Source organism: Metopolophium dirhodum, chromosome 1 (assembly GCF_019925205.1).
Source record: "Metopolophium dirhodum isolate CAU chromosome 1, ASM1992520v1, whole genome shotgun sequence".
In the NCBI taxonomy this organism is placed as follows: Eukaryota; Metazoa; Arthropoda; class Insecta; order Hemiptera; family Aphididae; genus Metopolophium; species Metopolophium dirhodum.
In genome coordinates this window covers 19,246,023-19,266,772 of record NC_083560.1, presented here as the reverse complement: position 1 = coordinate 19,266,772, position 20,750 = coordinate 19,246,023, and the positions used below count along the sequence as shown (strand labels likewise).

At 30.8% G+C, this 20,750-nt stretch overlaps 2 protein-coding genes across 3 annotated transcripts in view; both read left to right on the top strand.

Moving 5' to 3' along the window:
• The first annotated feature begins 6 nt into the window (after positions 1-6).
• On the top strand, positions 7-8,139 carry LOC132934747 (uncharacterized). The gene is made up of 16 exons (XM_061001089.1): positions 7-902; positions 968-1,130; positions 2,777-2,995; positions 3,079-3,460; positions 3,535-3,741; positions 3,849-3,929; positions 4,361-4,454; positions 4,532-4,723; positions 4,825-4,889; positions 5,017-5,185; positions 5,283-5,639; positions 5,749-5,865; positions 5,960-6,022; positions 6,104-6,219; positions 7,559-7,684; positions 7,749-8,139. Exons 1-15 carry the CDS (start codon positions 887-889, stop codon positions 7,634-7,636), a joined length of 2,319 nt encoding a protein of 772 aa, XP_060857072.1. The 5' UTR covers positions 7-886; the 3' UTR covers positions 7,637-7,684; positions 7,749-8,139.
• A 6,252-nt stretch (positions 8,140-14,391) lies between these two features.
• The window catches only part of LOC132936425 (breast cancer metastasis-suppressor 1-like protein), a 60,380-nt gene continuing 54,021 nt past the window's right edge, over positions 14,392-20,750 (top strand). For both annotated transcript variants that reach the window (XM_061003150.1, XM_061003149.1), the window contains exon 1: positions 14,392-14,494. The gene's annotated coding sequence lies outside the window, so the exon portion shown is untranslated. The remainder of the gene's footprint in view (positions 14,495-20,750) is intronic.

Below are 20,750 nucleotides of genomic sequence, written 5' to 3'. Positions count from 1 at the left end.
TTTTCTATAAAATGTTAAATGTCAATAAAAAATTATTTATCCGGTCAAAAAGTTTAAAAATGTAATACGTAAGTTTTTATTATAGCTAAAATATTAACGATACATAGGCATCATGGTTATTTTTTATAAGCATTTAAAGTTAAAATTTCGTCAAAACCATAGTTAATTAGTTTGTAGTTCAAAACTTATAAAATATTAAATGTGTATAGCTAAGGCTAGAAAATTTAATACAAGAAGTTCATACTTTTATCGAAAAAATTACAGATAATTTTAGGAAAATTGGTATGCAAATACAATGTTTTTTCAAAAATGAATTCATTCTGGTAAGACGTATATGGAATTTACGTCGTTATACGTAGTATACTTAAAAAAAAATAAAAATAAACAAATCAGTGGCGACCATTACGTATCTAAACAAGTGCTCAAGCACTCCTTTCATAATTACAAACAGGGTTTGGCAATTATAGAAATTATATTAAGATATTTTATATCTATAGTTCTATAATAATTCAAATATTTAAAAAAAAAATAACTGATTGAAAATAAATAAAATACTGTCTTCGGTATAAGCAGTCTCTGATAGGAGTTGGTCATTGTCACAAATATTCCCTTTCCCAAGTAAATTGTAATGACCATCGTGAGAAAAGTTTGAGATCCGCGGGCGGTGACAAATGTTAAACAGGTGGGAGAAAATTCTGTCCATTGCGTGTTGCTGTTCGTTGCAAGCCTCACTCCTCAGGCAGCTTCTAGACTCGTTAGAAGACTGCCTTTGTGCTTTTTCTCAACACCATCGTCTTCGGACCATAATTATTTTGCGAATTATTGCATTTATTTTATTTAATTAATTAATATTAACCTACTGCACTCAACTAATTATCATTTATCAATGGATCCAGTTGACTGTAAGTATAGAACAAAATAATTTATATTCTAATATACTAATTCTATTCTAATTTGTAAATTATAGACAATGTAAATGACATCGCGGCAGAACCTGCAGATGAACCAGTAATCGGATCACCTCAGGAACCTCTATCCAAAACAATTCCAGGACTTCGAGGCAGTTCAACAATATATATTGATAGACTAGGATTCGTCTATTACCAGCATTCCATTAGAGGAAATAACCGGTCAGTAATTAAAAGGGTTAGAATATAAACAAAAAAATGATTTATAATATAAAAAATATCGTAAAAAATATATAAAATTATTAAATAAAATTTAATATAACTTTACTTCATACCACTCCTAGTAACAGGAATACCTGACAAATGAAATAACTTTTGTTCTAATTAATATTTTTCTATATAATTTATTGACTCGATTAGCTACATGTATGATTATATAACATTTTTATTTTTAATAAAACATTTGAAACCTGATTTAAATTTTTTTTGAAAAATTCAAAATGGCTAATTTGTAAGTCTGGTTTTTAGAAAAATTTTGATTGTAAATATAAATATCAAAGTCAACTGCCTAATTTTTATGATTTTTTTTAAAAAGGAAAATTGTTTTGAAGTAAGACTCATTAATTTGAAAAGTGACAACTTTTAAATAAAAATATTAGATTTTAATAATTAGTACTTAGCTATATAAAAATTCTGATAAGATACTTCAAACAAGTTCAAAGAAAAATCTAATTTTATTGTAGATTTGTTATTTTCCATATTTTTACTAATTAAATGTCAATTATGCAAAGCTGGGCACTAACTAGTTAGAAACTTAACTAATTAGTTTTAATTCATATTAACTTTGTAACTTAACTAGTTATTATTATTTTTTTTTTCATTCCAAAATTCCAAAAGCTGTTCCTCAATCATGACATTATAGCTATATGCCTATATAGATTATTGGATCATAATATATATTATTAATTATTAATATTTATAATAATGCACGCACAGGATTTTCCGTGTAGTCTGTAGAATGTTGATATCTACTAGACATAATTAATAGTATCTATACAGGTGGCTTAACCAATAAGTGTAGACACGATGTTTTAAGTTTTCACTGTTTTTTTTTCACCCTTTAGTTTTTATGTTCTAATAAATTGAAATAATTTATATTATTTAATAAATTGTATTAATTGAAATTATTACTTACCTAGTTAGAACATTTTTATCAAATTACTAGGTGTTTAATTCAATTTTTCAGTTTCAATCAATAATTCAAGTTAGACAACTTATTTTATATTTATTTTTTTCAACAAAAAGGTTTTTTAATCTATAAAAAAAAAAAATTACTTCAAACTTCTACTCTAACTTAAGTTACTATTTTCACCAAACTAACTTAGTTAGAAATTTGGACAGTTTAAGAAACTAACTTATACTCTAACTTAGTTAGTTTTTTTATTAAAGTAACTTAACTTCAACTAGTTGAAAAAAATGACTAACTTGCCCAGCTTTGCAATTATGTATCTACTTGCATCTACAAAACCACAATAACAATAATTAATAACGATTAATAAGGAATATTGTTTATAACAAATGTTAATGTGCAATGTTAAAACCTATACACAGAGCCCTACTTAGGGCTAATTTATTGGTGGGGCCCCTTAATTTAAATTATGAATTCAGTCTTTTTTGGCTTTATTGCTTTTTTATTTTCAATTTATTTTTAATAGAGTACACACAACATAAAAATCTAATACAAATATTGCAGGGCCAATTGATATTAAACACTCATTAAAAATAAGCTATACTACAATTACAAATAATTTTATGTTGTTATATTACTGGTATTTAATATGTAAAATTATATTTCTGATTAAAATTAGGTATTTGAGATGTGAGAACCGTCGTTATGGTTGTCCGGTGTCAGCAAAAATGGCAACAGTTGTTGGAGCGCCAATACTGATTTCTCCAGCACATGAACATAGACATGAACCCATACCCAACCATGCAGTGGAATTGCGAGGTTTTATGAACATACTTAGGGAAAGGGGCAATGCGGAGAACATTGTTCCACAGAACATTGTTGATCAAGAGGCACATCAGTAAGCTGTCCAACAAAAAATATTTGACTTTAAGTTAATATTCTTATATTTAAATGTAATAAATATAATTAAAAATTTAACAGATATCCCAGAGCAGCGATGGAAGTGGGACGTCCAGCGGCAGTTAGGGCTATTGCACGGGCTAGGCGTAGGAACAGCCCACCTGTTCCGGAAACGCTAAGGAATTGGGTAGATATATTCAATTCCAATGAATGGGGCCCAAGACTGCGTAATGTGAACGGTACAATGGCGCCATTTTACCAAGGTCCATTAGAGATATTGAACGATGATGGAAGTGTTCGCTTTGTTGGAATTGTCTTCACTAACAACACGTTCGTGCAAGAAATAAATGTACATTTAAATAGTGTAAGGACTATATGTATGGATGGTACTTTTCAAATAAGACCACGACAGCCAGCTGATATAAATCAACTATTTACTATCCAAATAATTTTTAACAATGTGGTAAGTTTAAAAAAATATAATACATACACATTTAAATTTTTTATTTGTTATTTATATGGTTTATCCATTCTTAGGCAATTCCAATCGTACACGCGCTGATGGTTGATCGCAATACAGAGAGCTACTGCCGTTTACTTCAGTTTGTAAGGAATGAACTGCAGTTAAACATCGATTACACCAATATCCAGATCATTACTGATTTTGAACAGGGTCTGAGAAATGCTATAGCTAGGGTGTTACCAGAAGCCAACAATTCTGGCTGTTGGTTTCATTATATCCAGGTACTGCAAAAACACAGATAAATTAAACAGACAGACATAATATATTAATTTATTTAATGACATGTTAAGGCAATAAAATATATTTTAATAAACAATTTTTATTTCAGAGCATTATTCGATATGTTCGAAGCCATCAAATGGTGAATTTGTGCACCATTAATGAAAATGCAAGGCAAATTCTGAGAATGGTAATCATCTTTTGTGATAAATAAAGTTTAGGAGAATTAATTATCAAATTTAAAATTACAACGTTACCATCACCCAGCAACAAAAAACATTTTCAGTAAGAATACTTGAATGAATTAAAATATAAGTTTGCATGTGTGCTTACTACAATAATTGAATTTGTTGGCTAATGGCTTGTAGTTGTACTTTGAGTATAGCATGTTATGTAAATAATTAAAATAAGTAATATTATTTGTAGCTATGAATATTGTATGGTATGTAAATATCTCAAAATTGTATGGTTATTAGAAATTTGCCTGGTATTGATTATATTTTATTAAATTAATTTTACTAATCAAACTCATTAATCTTAATTTTAACACTTTTGCACGATTGTAACATAATATACATATTATAGTTACTTATCTATATGACGTTAAATGTATTATTATAGTTGATGGCTTTGGCTCATTTACCTTCTACAGAACAACTCCACCACGGAAATGCTCATTCAATCCAATTGGGATTTAGGCTGATACAAGACCTAGGTACGTTTATAATAATTAACTGAGTACAATATGCTACTTTAGAATGATTTGTATAAATATTTTTTTTTTAATTTCAGTTACTGACTATAACTTGGAAGATCAATTGGCAGATCTAATGAGGTATTATGAGCGGTACTGGATGGATACTGTGACTCCACGGAGATTCACAGTATTCAGGCTACAGTATAGAACAAACAACTATATAGAGTCATACCACGCATCACTGTTACGGCTAATGGGCCAACACCCAACATTGTATGGATTCTATGGTAATTTTTTTTTATAAAATCAAAGTAAAATTGTTATGAAATTGAGATATTATAGGAAGCTGATTGCTAATATGATAAAATTGTTTGTATACATTTATTAGATCACTTGAGAACAGTTGAAGAGAGAGGACGAAATGATTTCAGTCGAGCAGTCAACGGGCAGAGGGTTAGTACATCTGTAATCACACATTAATCACTTTATTAACAATGTTTTTTTTTTTTTTTTTTACCTAAATGTATTATAATCATTAATATGTCTGAACAACATACTTACTCCAATTTTGGTTCATTAGGTAAGGCAAGCTGATTACAGGGTTTACCCGCGTAACGACATAACTATACAAAATGCGTGGATTAATGTAGAGAACGGCAACTACAATCTTAGTGATTTTATAAGGAATGTGGCGTACACGCCAGAGCAAATAATCAGAAACGAAATTGGGGAGCCCAATTTTCCACATCGTAAGTCATTTATAAATGAATATAAACCATAACAACTACATATTTTTAAAAGTTATCAATAGATTGTTTAACGGGATACTTCAATTTTATCATTTAGAAGCTATAGTACCAGGTATTAATATACGACCACTTGCGCCACCTGCACCATTGCCACGGCCAGCTTTTAGGCCTTTGATATTGGGACCAGTGCGCCCACCGCCACATCAACCACTTTTGCCTCCTCAACCAATTGTTCAACCACCTGCGGTATTGCCAATGCGTCCACTGTTGCCCGTTCAACCAATCCACATATTTCGACCATTGTCACCAGGTTTAGAGGAGCCAATCCGTCCACCATCACCAGAGATACCCATAGAGGAGATAGTTATTGAAGCTCCTCAGAGGAGGGGACCAGGTCGTATCCGTGGTCGAGGTAGAATGAGGCATGAAGAACTTGACCGACCTTATCCTATAGGTAAATGCATACAGTTTATTACATAATAAATAATGCCTAACCCATTTGAATATAATTTTTATAAAATAAGTTACCTTTTTATGTAATTAATCCATTAAAATATTCATAGACAATCGTGGACGTGGAAGAAGAACACGAGTGAGACGCGTAAATGCTGACATTAGAAGAGGTCCAGGTCCAAACTTTGGTCGACCTTGGGCAGAAGTCTACATGGATAATGAGAATGGTATAATTTAATTTAGTCAAAAATGTTAAGATTAATTAATGTAAATAGTGTGGAAAGATTCTATATAAATATATAAATTACATATTGTTTTCAGAACCAGAGCCAGCAATTTTACTGCCGATTAATAACCACCTGCCACTTCCTGTCGTCAATGCAGGTAAAAATATTTATTATAATAAATTTACTATACATAAAAACTCAGATATACAATTATATAAATAATTTAAAATTGTTTTAGATATCTTGGAATTATGCTGCATATGTTTTGAAATGGTGGTGGTGGTAACGTTGGTGCCTTGTGGACATCAGTTCTGCGACATTTGTGTTAGAAGAATGATACAGGAACAATATGAGGTATGCCCTCTTTGTCGAGGCCAAATAAATATGTATCATGGCTATAATTTAGGTTAAGACTCTATGGTGTATACATATGGTGTCATATATTTATTTTTATTATAGCTACTATATTTACTGTTAAGTTTTATGGAGAAAATTGTTCATTTTACATTGTTTTTATTATTTCGTTTAAAATAAACTAATATGCATAATATTATTTATCTTCCTAGATTTAACCTAACCTAATCAACTTTCCCCACACAGAATAATACTTATACAAATGCAGTGTTGGGTAGTAACGTTACGCGAATTTCAAATTACTGTAACGCAATTACTTTTTCAGTAACGCAGCAGTAAATTCATTACTTTTTAAAAGTAATTTACCCAACACTGTACAAATGTCAAATACTGTAGATGCCCTAGAATCAAAAAAAAATTAATAATACACCTAATGGCTAATACCTACTATAAATAATAATAAAGAATTATAGAACATAGTGAGTGTTTGAATTACCTTTTTTTAACGTTAGGAATTAACAGTAAGTTATATGTCAGACATTACATTTAAAAAAAATGTTAGAAAATAGAAAATAGAAATAATGACTTATGACTTATGAGAAATGAATACAATATTGTGGTATATATTGTGATAGTGTGATACCAGATTATTATTTCATTATATTATGATATGAGGTGGTTGGGCATTGAGCAAGACGTAGTTTGTCCCAAATAAACTATGTTCCATAAAAAAGTTATTCCAACAGACTTTGTTCCGCAAAACATTTGTTCCATGAATATATATTCCACAGAACACTTGTTCCACGTTTAGAACAAACGTTTTTTTGGAACAAATATTCGTGGGACAAAGTGTATTGGTATAAATGGTTTATGGAAAAAAAGTCCATAGGAACAAATGTTTTGCGGAACAAAAGTCCTTCGGAACAAATATTTTGTGGAACAAAAGGTAAAATGTGGACCTTAGTTAATGTGGAACAAATATATCGTGGAACAAAAGGTAGTGATCCCAATAACAGTATCAAAGACAGGTTATATTAGCTGCAAATAAAATGGTAGCAATATTATTTTTTATTTTTATTAAATCAAATAACATTTAAATTTAAATGATTTATCTATCTCCTTTAAGCAAGCTTGTGATGAAAATGTAGATTATTTATTGTGTTTTAACTGTATAAATATCTATTAATCACTGATTAAGACATATCTTCATTTGTACTGTTAATGTATAAAATATAAATTAGTTTCTATAACTAGAGCATTTTGAGCATTACAATTCTTTATTAAATATCCTTTTATAAATTACAAACCTTGTTAATAAATAATATTGAATTTAATTTAGGTAGTACAAATGAAGAAACTTGACATTAAGAGCCTAGTAGTTTCTGACAACGGATCAGTAATATTAATAAATCTTTAAGAACTTGAGGAAGAAAATAAGATGCTAACAACATAAATTTCAATGAGGGTGAGTGAAAAATTGATAGACTCGACAAACTTTTATATCTTTTTTATCCATTTTTTTTTTTTAGGAAAGAAATAATATATTCTTGTCTGTATACTGCCAACATCTCAAGACTTCACGTCCCCAAAAAATGTTTAATTTATATAATTTATTTAGTTATAGAAATAAATGCCCTATTTATTTTTATGTATGTTGTAATAAAATTTAAAAAGGTTTCTTAGTATGATTAAGTGATGGTTAATTTTTTAGAATCAATAATGACTTAAATTTTATTTTGTTTACTCTCATAGATATATATATATATATTATATTCTAAATGTTTAAATTAATATTATTGCTAATATTAAATTGATGATTGTTATTAAAATTATTCTTAATATTTGTAAGACAAGTTGTATGGCCTGTGAGTTTAATTTTATTTTAATCAATATGTGTGGTAACTTTAAATCAAATTTACATACAGAATACAATTAGATATCTAAAAGAAATAAAATAAAATAATTTTTTCATAAGTACCTAGTTATTATTAATTTATGTTCATTATTTATACTTAGGCTATTATTATTATTATTATATCCCGATTGTTTACGCCACTGCCCGGATCGCCTCTCGTTATCTTTAGGGAAGCCACCGACCGAGCACGCACACTCATATATACACACAATCTCGCACGCATCTTTATTATTAGCGGTCGATTATATAATATTTGTCAAAATATCGTATCTAAATTGATATTCGCGTATAATCGCATATTATAATTTATGTTTGGGTTCATTAGCCAGTAAAACAAAATATGTTGATGCATTGAGTCGTTGGAAGCCGTGCGATATTTTCCGTTAAATTATTATTGTAGGCACGAATCGCCCTTATTGTTTTTCTTATTCTTGTAATAATTGTTTTTAATAGGTGCAAATCGCCACTACTGTTTTTATTATCATTGTAATTGTGGCACACAAAAATCGTCGTGTGTTACTGTGATCACTATAATCCAGCTCTAATAGTCAGGCCAATGGGGCCACATATTTTATCCTGTGTATTATTTAAAAAATTATTATATTATAGCAACTTAATACCAACAATTTGTGTTAATATTTTATTCTAATGTAAAGGCATACACACGCCACCACATACTAGCACTCATTGGTCTTGTTCGGTGAACCTGTCCATTTCCTTTGAGTCTTGCTACACATATACACACTTTTTTGGTCAGTGTGCTTCAGGTATTATAAGCGCAGCGGAGTATATTTGGTAACCGTTCTATTATTATAACTTTCCTGCCGCGAACACTGATAATGTAAGTTATTATTAATAATAATTATTGGATACTTAGTAGTTGGTATTATGTAAGTTAATAATATATTAAATACTTATAATATTATTCAACTATGGTTATAATTTTTTTTTTTACACAATTCATTGGCATCATGATCACATTAAATTAAATTGACATAATGCAATATGAACATAGTTAAAATAGTTAAAAAATAAAAAAGTGGGTAAGTGGGTGTCACTCTGCTGTACAATAGGTTAAAAGTGGGTCACTGTAATGGATGGTTTTAAATTTGAATTCAATGATATAATATCATTGTATAAGAAAAAAAATTCTGAGCAAAGACAAGTCAGTCAGCCAACAATATTACTATTTTCTAAGTATATTTGATATTGTGAATAAAGTAATTTAAGTATAAACTATTTACATGGAACCTTGTTTTAAATTTTCTACTCTTACCTATAGAAAGTGGAACATTTAAAAACATTTTTAACTACAAATTATCACATTTTAAATTTTGTAAAAATTTGAACTTTAAATGCTTATTAAAGTAAATTGTGCCAATGTATTTTTATTATTTTTCAACTACTATTGTAGCAATATATCAGGAGCTTACCTAGAGGGGGACCTATTGACTGCGACGGACGTTGTAATACATACAATTAATACACCGCGGTTAACGAGACCAATTAATATTCATCCGTATCGCATTCTGTGGGCATATCAGGAGGAAATCGAAAACCAAATTACGGAAATGAAACAAAGAAATATAATATGTAACTCATTGACAACCTTTAATTTTAACAAAACCCGGCCATTACGAGTATTTGCGCATGTCTTTTGGGCTGAGCTCAGCTCCGGCTACATTTACAAGGGTAATGAAATCTATTTTAATGGGTCTGGAATAAATGTGTACAGCATATCTCGATGACATTGTGGTACACGGGTCAAGCCTAATAGATCACGGTAATAAATTACCGTATTGAAGTAGGTATTTAAGCGTTTACACACGCACAATTTGAAACTGTAACCTCGGAAATGTGCCTTTTTACGTAAGGAGGTACTTTATTTAGGACATGTCATAAATGAGACAAGGGTCTCACCTGATCCGAATAAGTTAAAATGTATAAAAGAATATCCTAAATTAAGAAAGGCCAAAGATATAAGATCTTTTCTCGGGCTACACAATTATTATCGACGTTTTGTCGACAATTTCGCGAAAATTGCCAAGCCACTTACAGACCAACGGTTTTCTCGAACGAAGTCATTCCACATTGAAATCGTAGTTACGAAGTTTTGCGGATAAGGACAACGAGTAACGACTGGGATAGGTTACTAACATATGCGATGTTTTGCTATAACACAACAGTACATACGTCAACATCGTATACGCCGTACAAATTTGTATTCGGACGGAAACCAAAATATATTCCGTCGTCATTTCATCGGGAACCCGAGACACAATACAATTATGATAATTATGTAATCGATTTAAAACGCATTATGCAGGAAGCATATCAACTGGCACGATTTAATTCCAATTTAATTAAAAAGAAAGAAAATAATAAACATTACTACGATAAAAACATACACGCAATTAATATACAAGTAGGGGACCAAAGTCCTTGTGTGCGCACCAAGAAAGCTGACGAAGCACATTGCCGAAGGACCACTCGACTTATCATCGAGACAAAAATTAAGTTTATGAATGACGTCTTATTTCACATGTACCTACCGACCAATTAATGTCGCCTTTCAATAAATCGGGTAGGCAACCTAATACACACAACGACAACTGATATCAGAGTAGGAACGGGAGGTGAGGTGTCAATGGGAAACAGGATGATGCAATTTAGTTATTGAGGGGGGGAGGTCTCTGTGGTCGATTCGGTTTTGTGCAATGACCAGAGACCTCACACGAGTCGGCTAAACCTTATTATATTAACTTAAAAAACTATTGAAGTCTTGACGCCGATCCGGACAGCCGGCCCAAAGTGGAGACACCCGTTGTACTTAGATTCTGAAGACCCGGGCGGCCTCCCACACACTACGGCGAGTGCTGGTGGACTTACGCGGGAGTAGTCATCAGGACCTAAGTTGTGAACTACAGGTAGTTCTTCCAATTCTCAAAACTTTCTTAAGGTTGCATCAAGGTTGCTGGATGTTGACACACACATTGTGGTCAATGACACAGGTGCAGATGAAGTGGTAGGCCCAAACAAAACCCAACCGAAAATTGTTTTTAACGCAGTAGGCTCGCCTGCACTACCCGAAATGAGACTGTCGCATCTGGGTGTTTGTTTGCAGTGAGGAGTCACAATGAAAATCGATGATCCACAAACAGGAGTAGTAGTAGTGTTAGCAAACGTGGTTATACTCACAGGTGAACGTCTGCGATTGAGCATGAGAATGTCAGATGATTTTCCCGTGATAAAACTGGCCTGAGAGCCACTGTCTAATAGGGCTCTAGACGAATGACGATGACCATCGGTACCATAAATGTCCAGAAGCACAGTTGATAATAATACCACTTTCTGGGGATTATCCTTTACAACTAACGAGACCGTGCTGGTAGGATCACCTGACTGGACTACCATGAAACTACTAGGTGGTGTACTCGTGGCAGGACTTGATTCAAAATGTAACAAGGTATGGTGAGAACGATTGCACGATTGACACTTGAATTTCGAAGGGCAAGCAGCGGACGAGTGTCCACAGCCGAGACAGTTTATGCAGAGACGATGTGTTTTTGCAAGCTGAAAACGATTGGTTGGACCCTTTACTAAGGAACAATATTGGCATTTTCGAATCGAATGTGACTTTTTGCAAATTTGGCAGTTACTGATAGCAGACGACCGATGACCTGATTCAGTGGGTAACGAGGCACTGGCGGTCAACACTTTTGGTCCATAAGTGGGACGAGAGTGTGCAGTATATAATTTTTTTGACTGTTTTTGTTGGGAAGTACTAGATTGGAAAATCATTGAATAGTTTCCTGCACGAGCTTCGGCTGACCAAACATGGCTCCTTAAAAACTCTACAAAGTCACTCGTGGCCGGTTGATGACGATCCCCAACAGTGATTTCCCAACGAGAGCGAAGATCATAATCTAGATGATTTTCAAAAATATGAACAAGAATCGGACTCCATTGGTGAGTAACAAAATCCAAATTATACAGGGCCGCAGTGTGTTCAAGAATGGTCGTGAGAAAAGTTTTTATGGAAGCCGCGTCGTTACAATTAACTGTGTGGGGTGCTAGAAGGGCGTCCAGATGAATCCGAGCCAAATCACGCTTGTCACCATAACGAGCACGTAACACTTCCCAAGCTTTGTTATAATTTGCGGAAGTCAAAGAGAGATGTGAAGCCAACGATAGAGCTTCACCTTGCAGAGAGGTTTTTAAAATTTCAAAACGCTCAACATCGGGAAGATCAGGAGCGTGAGACAAAATTGATTTAAAAAGATCTTCGAAATCTTGCCATTCAATAAGCACTTCAGAAAACGTAGGATAACTCCGTTTGGGTAATTGGTAGTGTGACAAATTACTGGAGCCCATTGTTTGGTTCACTGCTAATTGAGGATGTATCCATGCCAGGAGATAATGAAATATGATAGACATCAGTAAAGGCAGCTAATTCATAGTACAAATTGTCAAATTCGGCACTGAGGCTTAGACTCTCTTTATTGTCTACGACTTCCATAGGGGCTAACCTTTTGTTAACAGACGATTCCATGACTTGGAAGTCGTCTTCAGCAGTTCGACGAATGTCATTTAACTCAGACAACATCTTAGCTACTTTAGCATATTTGCCCGGATTAGAACGATTGGCTTTATATTCACCGGCTGCAGCGACAAATGATGTGATTTTTGCAATTGCACGAACAGTCCGTACTTTTGCATCTGCATAAGTCACTGAAGGAGGAGTGACCATTTTAACAGCAAATTAAGGAGTTTGTAATTAGAATAGATCAAACATAGTATTTTTCTCGTACGAATTAATTTTGAACGCAACTACAGCATTACGTACAGGTATTGACAATTTTTCTCTGTCACCGTTGACAAACGACAAATTCAAGCAGCACTTGAGACCCACCCCAATGTCGCGGTTTGTTAGTCTAATCCAGCCCGAAGGACCAAAAAAAGTGTGCGCGCCAAGAGAGCTGATGAAGCACATTGCCGAAGGACCAATTCGACTTATCATCGAGACCAAAATTAAGTTTATGATTGACGTCTTATTTCACATGTACCGACCAATTAATGTCGCCTTTTAATAAATCGGGTAGGCAACCTAATGCACACGACGACAACTGATATCAGAGTAGTAACGGGAGGTGAGGTGTCAATGGGAAACAGGATGATACAATTTAGTTATTGAGGGGGGGGGTCTCTGTGGTCGATTCGGTTTGGTGCAATGACCAGAGAGCTCACATGAGTCGGCTAAACCTTATTATATTAACTTAAAAAACTATTGAAGTCTTGACGCCGATCCGGACAGTCGGCCCAAAGTGGAGACACCCGTTGTACTTAGATTCTGAAGACCCGGGCGGCCTCCCACACACTACGACGAGTGCTGGCGGACTTACGCGGGAGTAGGTGGCACTTGGTAAAGTTGAGACGCACAGTGTACGTACACGCCGCAGGATCAGGGCACCCATAGAATGACAAAAATATAAGATGATATAATAACTCATGGTGTACGAATGATAATGACGTTTATTTTAATAATAAGGGTGATGCCGTTGCACTAACAGCGTCCAGTATCGTCGCACGTACCGCAATAATAATAATAGTTTTTGGTCACAATGTCCACACAGTATGGCTGCACAAATTACTACAAAATATAATAATAATAAAAAGAATGATTGCTGTGTACCAACAACGTACTAACACCCAACTAATAAAAAAGGTGAAGAACAACAAAAAAAAAACGGTACAATAGCGGAATAATAAAAAATAAATAGCGAACGACGAGAGAGAGAAAAATAATATGACAACAAGGGCGTTGGACGCAATAATTGATAGTGAAAAACACAAGAAATATGAAGATAATTTACATATAAACAAAGACAATAAATATGATGACTCTAAATTAATAATAATAATAATAATAATAATACACAAGGAATCACGATAGGAAAAAGAGAGGAGTGGAAGGTGGAAATGACCGATAAGAACAGTCGTGCCGTCGCGCTCATTAGCATATCACAGTTGATAATTTTCAGCGCCAACAGTCCTAATAAAAGAGCGTAACAAACGTAAAACATTGAGTAGAAATTGGACGGGCCCATACGAAGTACTCGAGGTACACGATAATGAAAACATTACTATTAACAAAGGTTGTAAGGGTTATCGTATACATATAAACAATGTTAAATTGTTTTATGAAACCGAACTATAAACCGATCTATTCAGTTTATACATAAAATAGTAATATATTAGTAGTGATAGTAGTTTGTTGTTTTTTTAGTATGGTAGAAAACTTTTTATTCTTGCATCAACAGAACCCCCCAGTGGGACAAGCGATTCATAATGGTTAATCAGGTAATGCTAATACAAATGATGCGGGAGATTTTAATATCTTAAATAATTTAATATCTCGACATTCGTCGACACGTTGAACACTAATAAAATACTTTTTTAACGACGTCACACGTTCGTTGTTGTCTTGAGTCGTTGTTGTTGTGGAAGATAGGTAAATAATTACTAACACTTTTCAGACTTTTAATTAAGGCATTCGTATGATACTATTAATATTTTATTAAAACAAGTTTGTATTAACAAAATAACTATAAGCACTGACTATCTTCTAAGTAATGGTAGGTGCTCTACCCGTATTTATGCGGGTTCTAACAATGACGTATTGGTGGCGTGATATCTATATTATAATATTACTTCCCTAATAATGTATATATTAATAATATATTGCATTATTATGTGACTAGATAAAACAACTTGTTGTTTTCACCTTTGATCTACGCTTCCTGTTATTCAGGCTTACATTAATACCTACATTTCCACTCATAAATTATACTATGTATCATTTATTATTTAACTTATTTTATTTAAAATAATTTAATAGATTTTGGGTTTACTACACTTGTAATAACTAGTGATTTTTTTTTACAGTTTTTCATCATTAATTAAAAAATTATTTGATGTTACATTGAGAAATAGATACACAAGAATTTTAAAAATTATTATTAGGAGTATTTTTTACAAGTTTTACTTGCATATAAAATACTCAAAATATTTAAAATATAATAAAATAAAAATAAAAATATTTCGATTGATCGCTACGTTAAATAATACAAATAATTATCAAATAATAGTTAATTTATAAAGGCACTGTGGTGTTGGTGACACTGTATCATTTGTCTCTTGTTTTCTTGAAAAGTAATTACTTATGTAATTTTTTGTAATAAGTAAGACACATGATGGTATAAAGTGTAATACTCTTTTCATATATGATGTTTTCTATTTAATGAAGAATAAATAATTAGCTCTAATATAAATAGAGTTTTCTAATTTAATAAATAATGAACTAGTAAACACAAAAGGAGGTACCTATTCTTTAAAAAGAACCATTATATAGGTATGTTGTTTCAAATCGTGATATAAAACAAAATAATATTATTGTTAATGTTTGAAAATTATTTACTAACTACTATACATTAATTTTTTTAATGATAAATTTTCCTAAGCCTTGCAGTGTGTATTTGTAAATAAAAATATACAATGTAATAATTACACTAATTAGCTTTTAAAAATATTTTATCAATCGGTTATTCATGTGATTGTGACTCGTGAGTAATATTCTAGTCTGTGGATCATTTTTCCTAGAAACGGGAATATTTTTCGGTGATTTTTACTTTCCTATTTACTGTATAGTTCAGTGCATTTCCTGTAAAATTAGGTATGTATAATAATTAATAATCGTACCGATATAAATCGTTTTATTGTGATGTAAGTAGTCTGTACTCTGTAAATAAAAAATAATAGAAATTGACTATTCATTGTGTGTATGTGAATGGATTAAATACACTTTTTTATTTTTTTTTTTTTTTTTTGGTGGGGGGTGCTAAACCCCCCACGGTAACTCCAAGTTTAATATAAAGCGCGTATAGTACGAAAATATTATACTTTAGCCTCTGGACGACGGTACACAATAAAGTTATAGTCTATATACTACAACATAGTATAAATAGTATAATAATATTATTTTGCTTTCGTCATTTAATTATCAACGAAAATAATTTTAATACTCTTTTGTAATGAACTGCGAAAATAATTTTGATATCGCCTACAAATAAGTCTACACGGGCAACTCTCGAAATCAAGCGCATCTCTTTACGCTATAAATATCCGAAATTAATATTGTTTTGCATCAAACCAAATTTCACATTTAATCCATATGGATTATAACATTTTTTCAATGTTGAAATCATTATAAAGTCATTCTTGTCTGAATTTTAAAAGCAAGATAGGTACCTAATATTATTTTTCACGGGCATTTACTTACAGAAACTGTACTGAATAAATACGTCATATATTTCTGTATGTCGTATAAATAACAGAAAATTTCATGATTTCAAAATTTCATTTTATTGTTTGTACCTATACACATTTTGCATCTATAAAAATACAAATTTTATGAGTTTATAAATATACAAATTTAGATTTCTAATAAAGTTTATAAAATTATATAAAAATAAAGTAAATACATAATACAATGTATATAGTGTATCTAATATAATGTTACAATGGTAGTTGAAAAATATTAAAAATACATACCTGGTCACAATTTTTTTATAAGTATTTAAACTTCAAATTTTGACAAAATATGTAAATATCACAAAAATGTGCAAATTACTTTGAGAGAAAAATTCATAAAAATTTTTCTTTTATAATCTAAGATTTGAAAATTTAAATAAATGATTCTTCATAAGTTTGTCTACCTTTCAGAGATGTGAGAATGAAAAGTTTCAGAAATTGTCAAGTGAAACTTTTCGCGAAATTTGAAAAGTTTCAATGCTATTGAAATGAAAAGTATTGAAACTTTTCGATATCAAAAATGTAATTTCATGATCGTACGCATACACGAATAAATAGGTAATAGACAATAGTTTTAATATCTATGATTGTAATTGTAGTAGGTATTATGGGGCCATGGATAAATCTTTTATCTAGTAACAATTAGTTTTTATAGTTTGTCTACTGCCTTGCAATTTTTAATTTGTTTTCTATGATTTAGTGCCTTTGTTATTCATTATGAATTCGAGACAAACCAATTATTATTCATTCAATATATTAGGTTTGTTTTTATTTTTAGTCTAAGTTTGGTTTTAAAAGTTAATAATAATAGTTTCTATTGGAAACTCAATAAATTACTAGAAAAATAAATAATTAAACACTGTTTCAATATAATTATTATTAGTATTCAATGATTACCATTTAAATGAAATTAAGATGGCCAGCATCTAATAGGTAATTACATTAATAGATAGATCACTTTTAAATAATTTGAAAATTGTATTTAGATGTGTAAAATAAGCTATTGAATCATATACAAAACAAATTAAAGGTATATAAAAGTGTTAAATCAAAAGTTTCAATTTTTTGAAAAGTTTCTAAAAAGTTTCAATAAGTCAGTGAAAACATGAAATTTTACATCTCTGCTATCTTTATCAAAGACCAAATCTCCACAGGAAAGTCAACTTAAATGTTTATGAGCGTTTTAAGTTTTGAAATTTTTACAATACTGGAAATTCAATAGATTTCTCATTTAGCTATTTTCTTATTTTGTTTTAATTCGAAAACCAATAACCGCTTTGGTTGACACTTGAAATTTAAAGCAGCTTACAAACATTTTCAGTTTCCAATTTATTTAGTTTTTTTTTCTATAAATGTCAATAAAATTGTATTCGTTGGGTCAAAAAGCTTGAAAATTAAATACAAGGCTCCCTGATATATTGTTACAACAGCAGTTGAAAAATATTGAAAATACGTATTCACGTTTTTTTTTCGTGGTTAGAACCGCGCATGGTATTGTTCTATGATCGCTCGCTAGTATTATAATACTAATACTAATTATAATGCGCTTATATTATATCAGTAAAACATTTAATAATAACATTATTAATATTATAATTAGGTATTGTTTATGATATTAATGTAATATTAATCCTTTATGAATTTCGAAAATGTACCCTCTATGAATACCGGACACTTCAGAATTATAGTGGACGAAAATTCGGCGACCGAGAGCGTCCAATATTCAAAGGTTTTACTGTAAATCATTTCTATCCAACTAAAATTACCCAACAACAATTTATGTACCAACCAACCTTCAGTATTCTGGTTTTATCGTTCCCGTCGTAGGATTCGTCTAATATGACCCGTAACGGTATTTTCAAAGTTCGTCGTTGTCCAGTGCCATTTTCAAAGCCTATATAGACAAGTAGACAACTACAGTAAACAGAAATTTCATTACGAATATAAAACGGCACGTTATATTTTACAATTAGCCGGTGTGATATACTGAACTAAAAGTTACAACGCAATTTTTTATATTTACTTTCTTGGGGCTCTGATATTTTTCGCTCAAGACTATGTTTTCCTCCGTCAGGTTTTTGGCATTTTCAACATTTGAGTTGTTGGACAAAATATCCTCTATCATCGGGGTTTTCCACATTGACTTGTAATATGTATCTTTTTTTCCACTTTCCAATATCTGCGATTAGCTCAACTATTCTTAATATACTTTTTGCTCACCTACCGTTCGTTAGTACTATTTGTATATACCTACAATACATTAACACCTGTGATATATAAAGTTACAAAAAAAATAATTTTTATTCTTCGGTTAAATATCTATTTTCATTTGAAGTTGAAATCAAAAAAACTATAAAACAACTGTTTAAATATTTATTAAACGTTTGGTTACGGTATGAACTTCTTATGATAAAACTTGTTAAGTTAATATTCAACCCATAGCTATAAAAATAGACATTTTATAACTGAAAAACTACGACATACCTAATTTACAATTTTTTACGATTTTGTCAAAATATTTAACTTAACGTTAATCTTCGATATGAAATCGATTTTTATACAAAAAAAAAAAAATAATAACAAATTGAAAATGTCAAATTTCTCTAAGTAACTTCACATTTTACCTCGCGCAGTTGAGGATAACAGTTATTATTTTTATTTTTGTGTCTGTCATCACCTTTTAGACACTAAAAATGCTTGGATTTTCTTCAACAGTAACTTTTCTGATAGGAAAGTGAATCTAGTTGGTACTTTGGAGGTTCAAAAGTAAAAATTTCCCAGTAGTTTTCAAAAGCGACGTAAAAACAAAAGAAACATTAAGGAAAACCGGGAATTTTTACGCAAAATCTGTTTTCGAGAAAATCGATTTTGGTTTTTGGTGCAACTCCAAAACAAATAACCGTAGGTAGATGAAATTTTGACTGAATGTTTATATTAGTATTTTCTATACACCATAACATTTTCCAAATATTTTGACTTATTTTGAGCTGTTTACGGACATTTTCAGTTTACATTTTTTTTAGTTTTTTTCTATAAATATCAATAAAATTTTTTTGTTGGTTGAAAAGCTTGAAAATTTAATAGAAAGCTCTTAGGTTATTGTTTCAAAAGCAGACGAAAAAAATTAAAAATCCATAGTCACAATTTTTTTTTATAAGCATTTAAAGTTCAAATATTGACAAAATACGTAAAAATTACGAAAATTTGTAAATTATTATGAGTTAGAAATTCATAAAAAATTTTCTTTTTAAATCTAAGATTTTAAAATGTAATATAAGATTATCCATATGTTTGTCTACTTTTATCAAAAGAAAATGTCTACAAGAAAATCAAATTAAATTTTTATGAGCGTTTGAAATTTATATTTTTACAACATTGAACATTTGATATTCACTCGATTTCTCGTGTAACGATTTTTTTATTTTGTTGTAATTAAAAAAACTATAACTGTAGATACTTGAAAATTTCACTGAATGTTTATATTAGCATTTTCTATACACGATAAAATGTTGAAAATAATTTGACACTTTTTGAGCTGTTTACGAACATTGTCAGTTTTCAATTTTTTTAGTTTTTTTTTTCTATAAATATCAATAAAATTTTATTTGTTGGGTAAAAAAGCGTGAAAATTTAATATAAGGCTCCTGATATATCGTCCTAACAGCAGTTGAAAAATATTTAAAATACATAGGCACAATTTTTTTTATAAGCATTTAAAGTTTGAATTCCGACAAAATTTATCACATTTAAAATTTAATAACTATTTTGTAGTTGAAAATTTGTAAAATGTTCAACTTTTATAGCTATGGATTGAAAATTTAAAACAAGGCTCCACGTAAATAGGTAATATATAAATTACTTTATTCACAATAATATCATCAAATATACTTGGTAATATCATAGGCTGATTTTCTTCAATAGTAGCATTTCTGATAGGAAAGTGAATCTAGTTGGTACTTTGGGGGGTCAAAAGTAAAAATTTCCTAGTAGTTTTCACAAGCGACGTGAAAAACAAAAGAAAAATTAAGGAAAAACGGGAATTTTTACGCAAAATCTGTTTTCGAGAAAATCGATTTTGGTTTTTGGTGCAACTCCAAAACAAATAACCGTAGGTAGATGAAATTTTGACTGAATGTTTATATTAGTATTTTCTATACACCATAACATTTTCCAAATATTTTGACTTATTTTGAGCTGTTTACGGACATTTTCAGTTTACATTTTTTTTTAGTTTTTTTCTATAAAT

Excerpts from the sequence above, each read along its gene's own strand:
- LOC132934747 (XM_061001089.1), top strand. Across the intron at positions 4,455-4,531 it reads TAGGCTGATACAAGACCTAG|TTACTGACTATAACTTGGAA; the intron begins GTACGTTTATAA and ends TTTTAATTTCAG. Across the intron at positions 6,023-6,103 it reads ACTTCCTGTCGTCAATGCAG|ATATCTTGGAATTATGCTGC; the intron begins GTAAAAATATTT and ends AAATTGTTTTAG.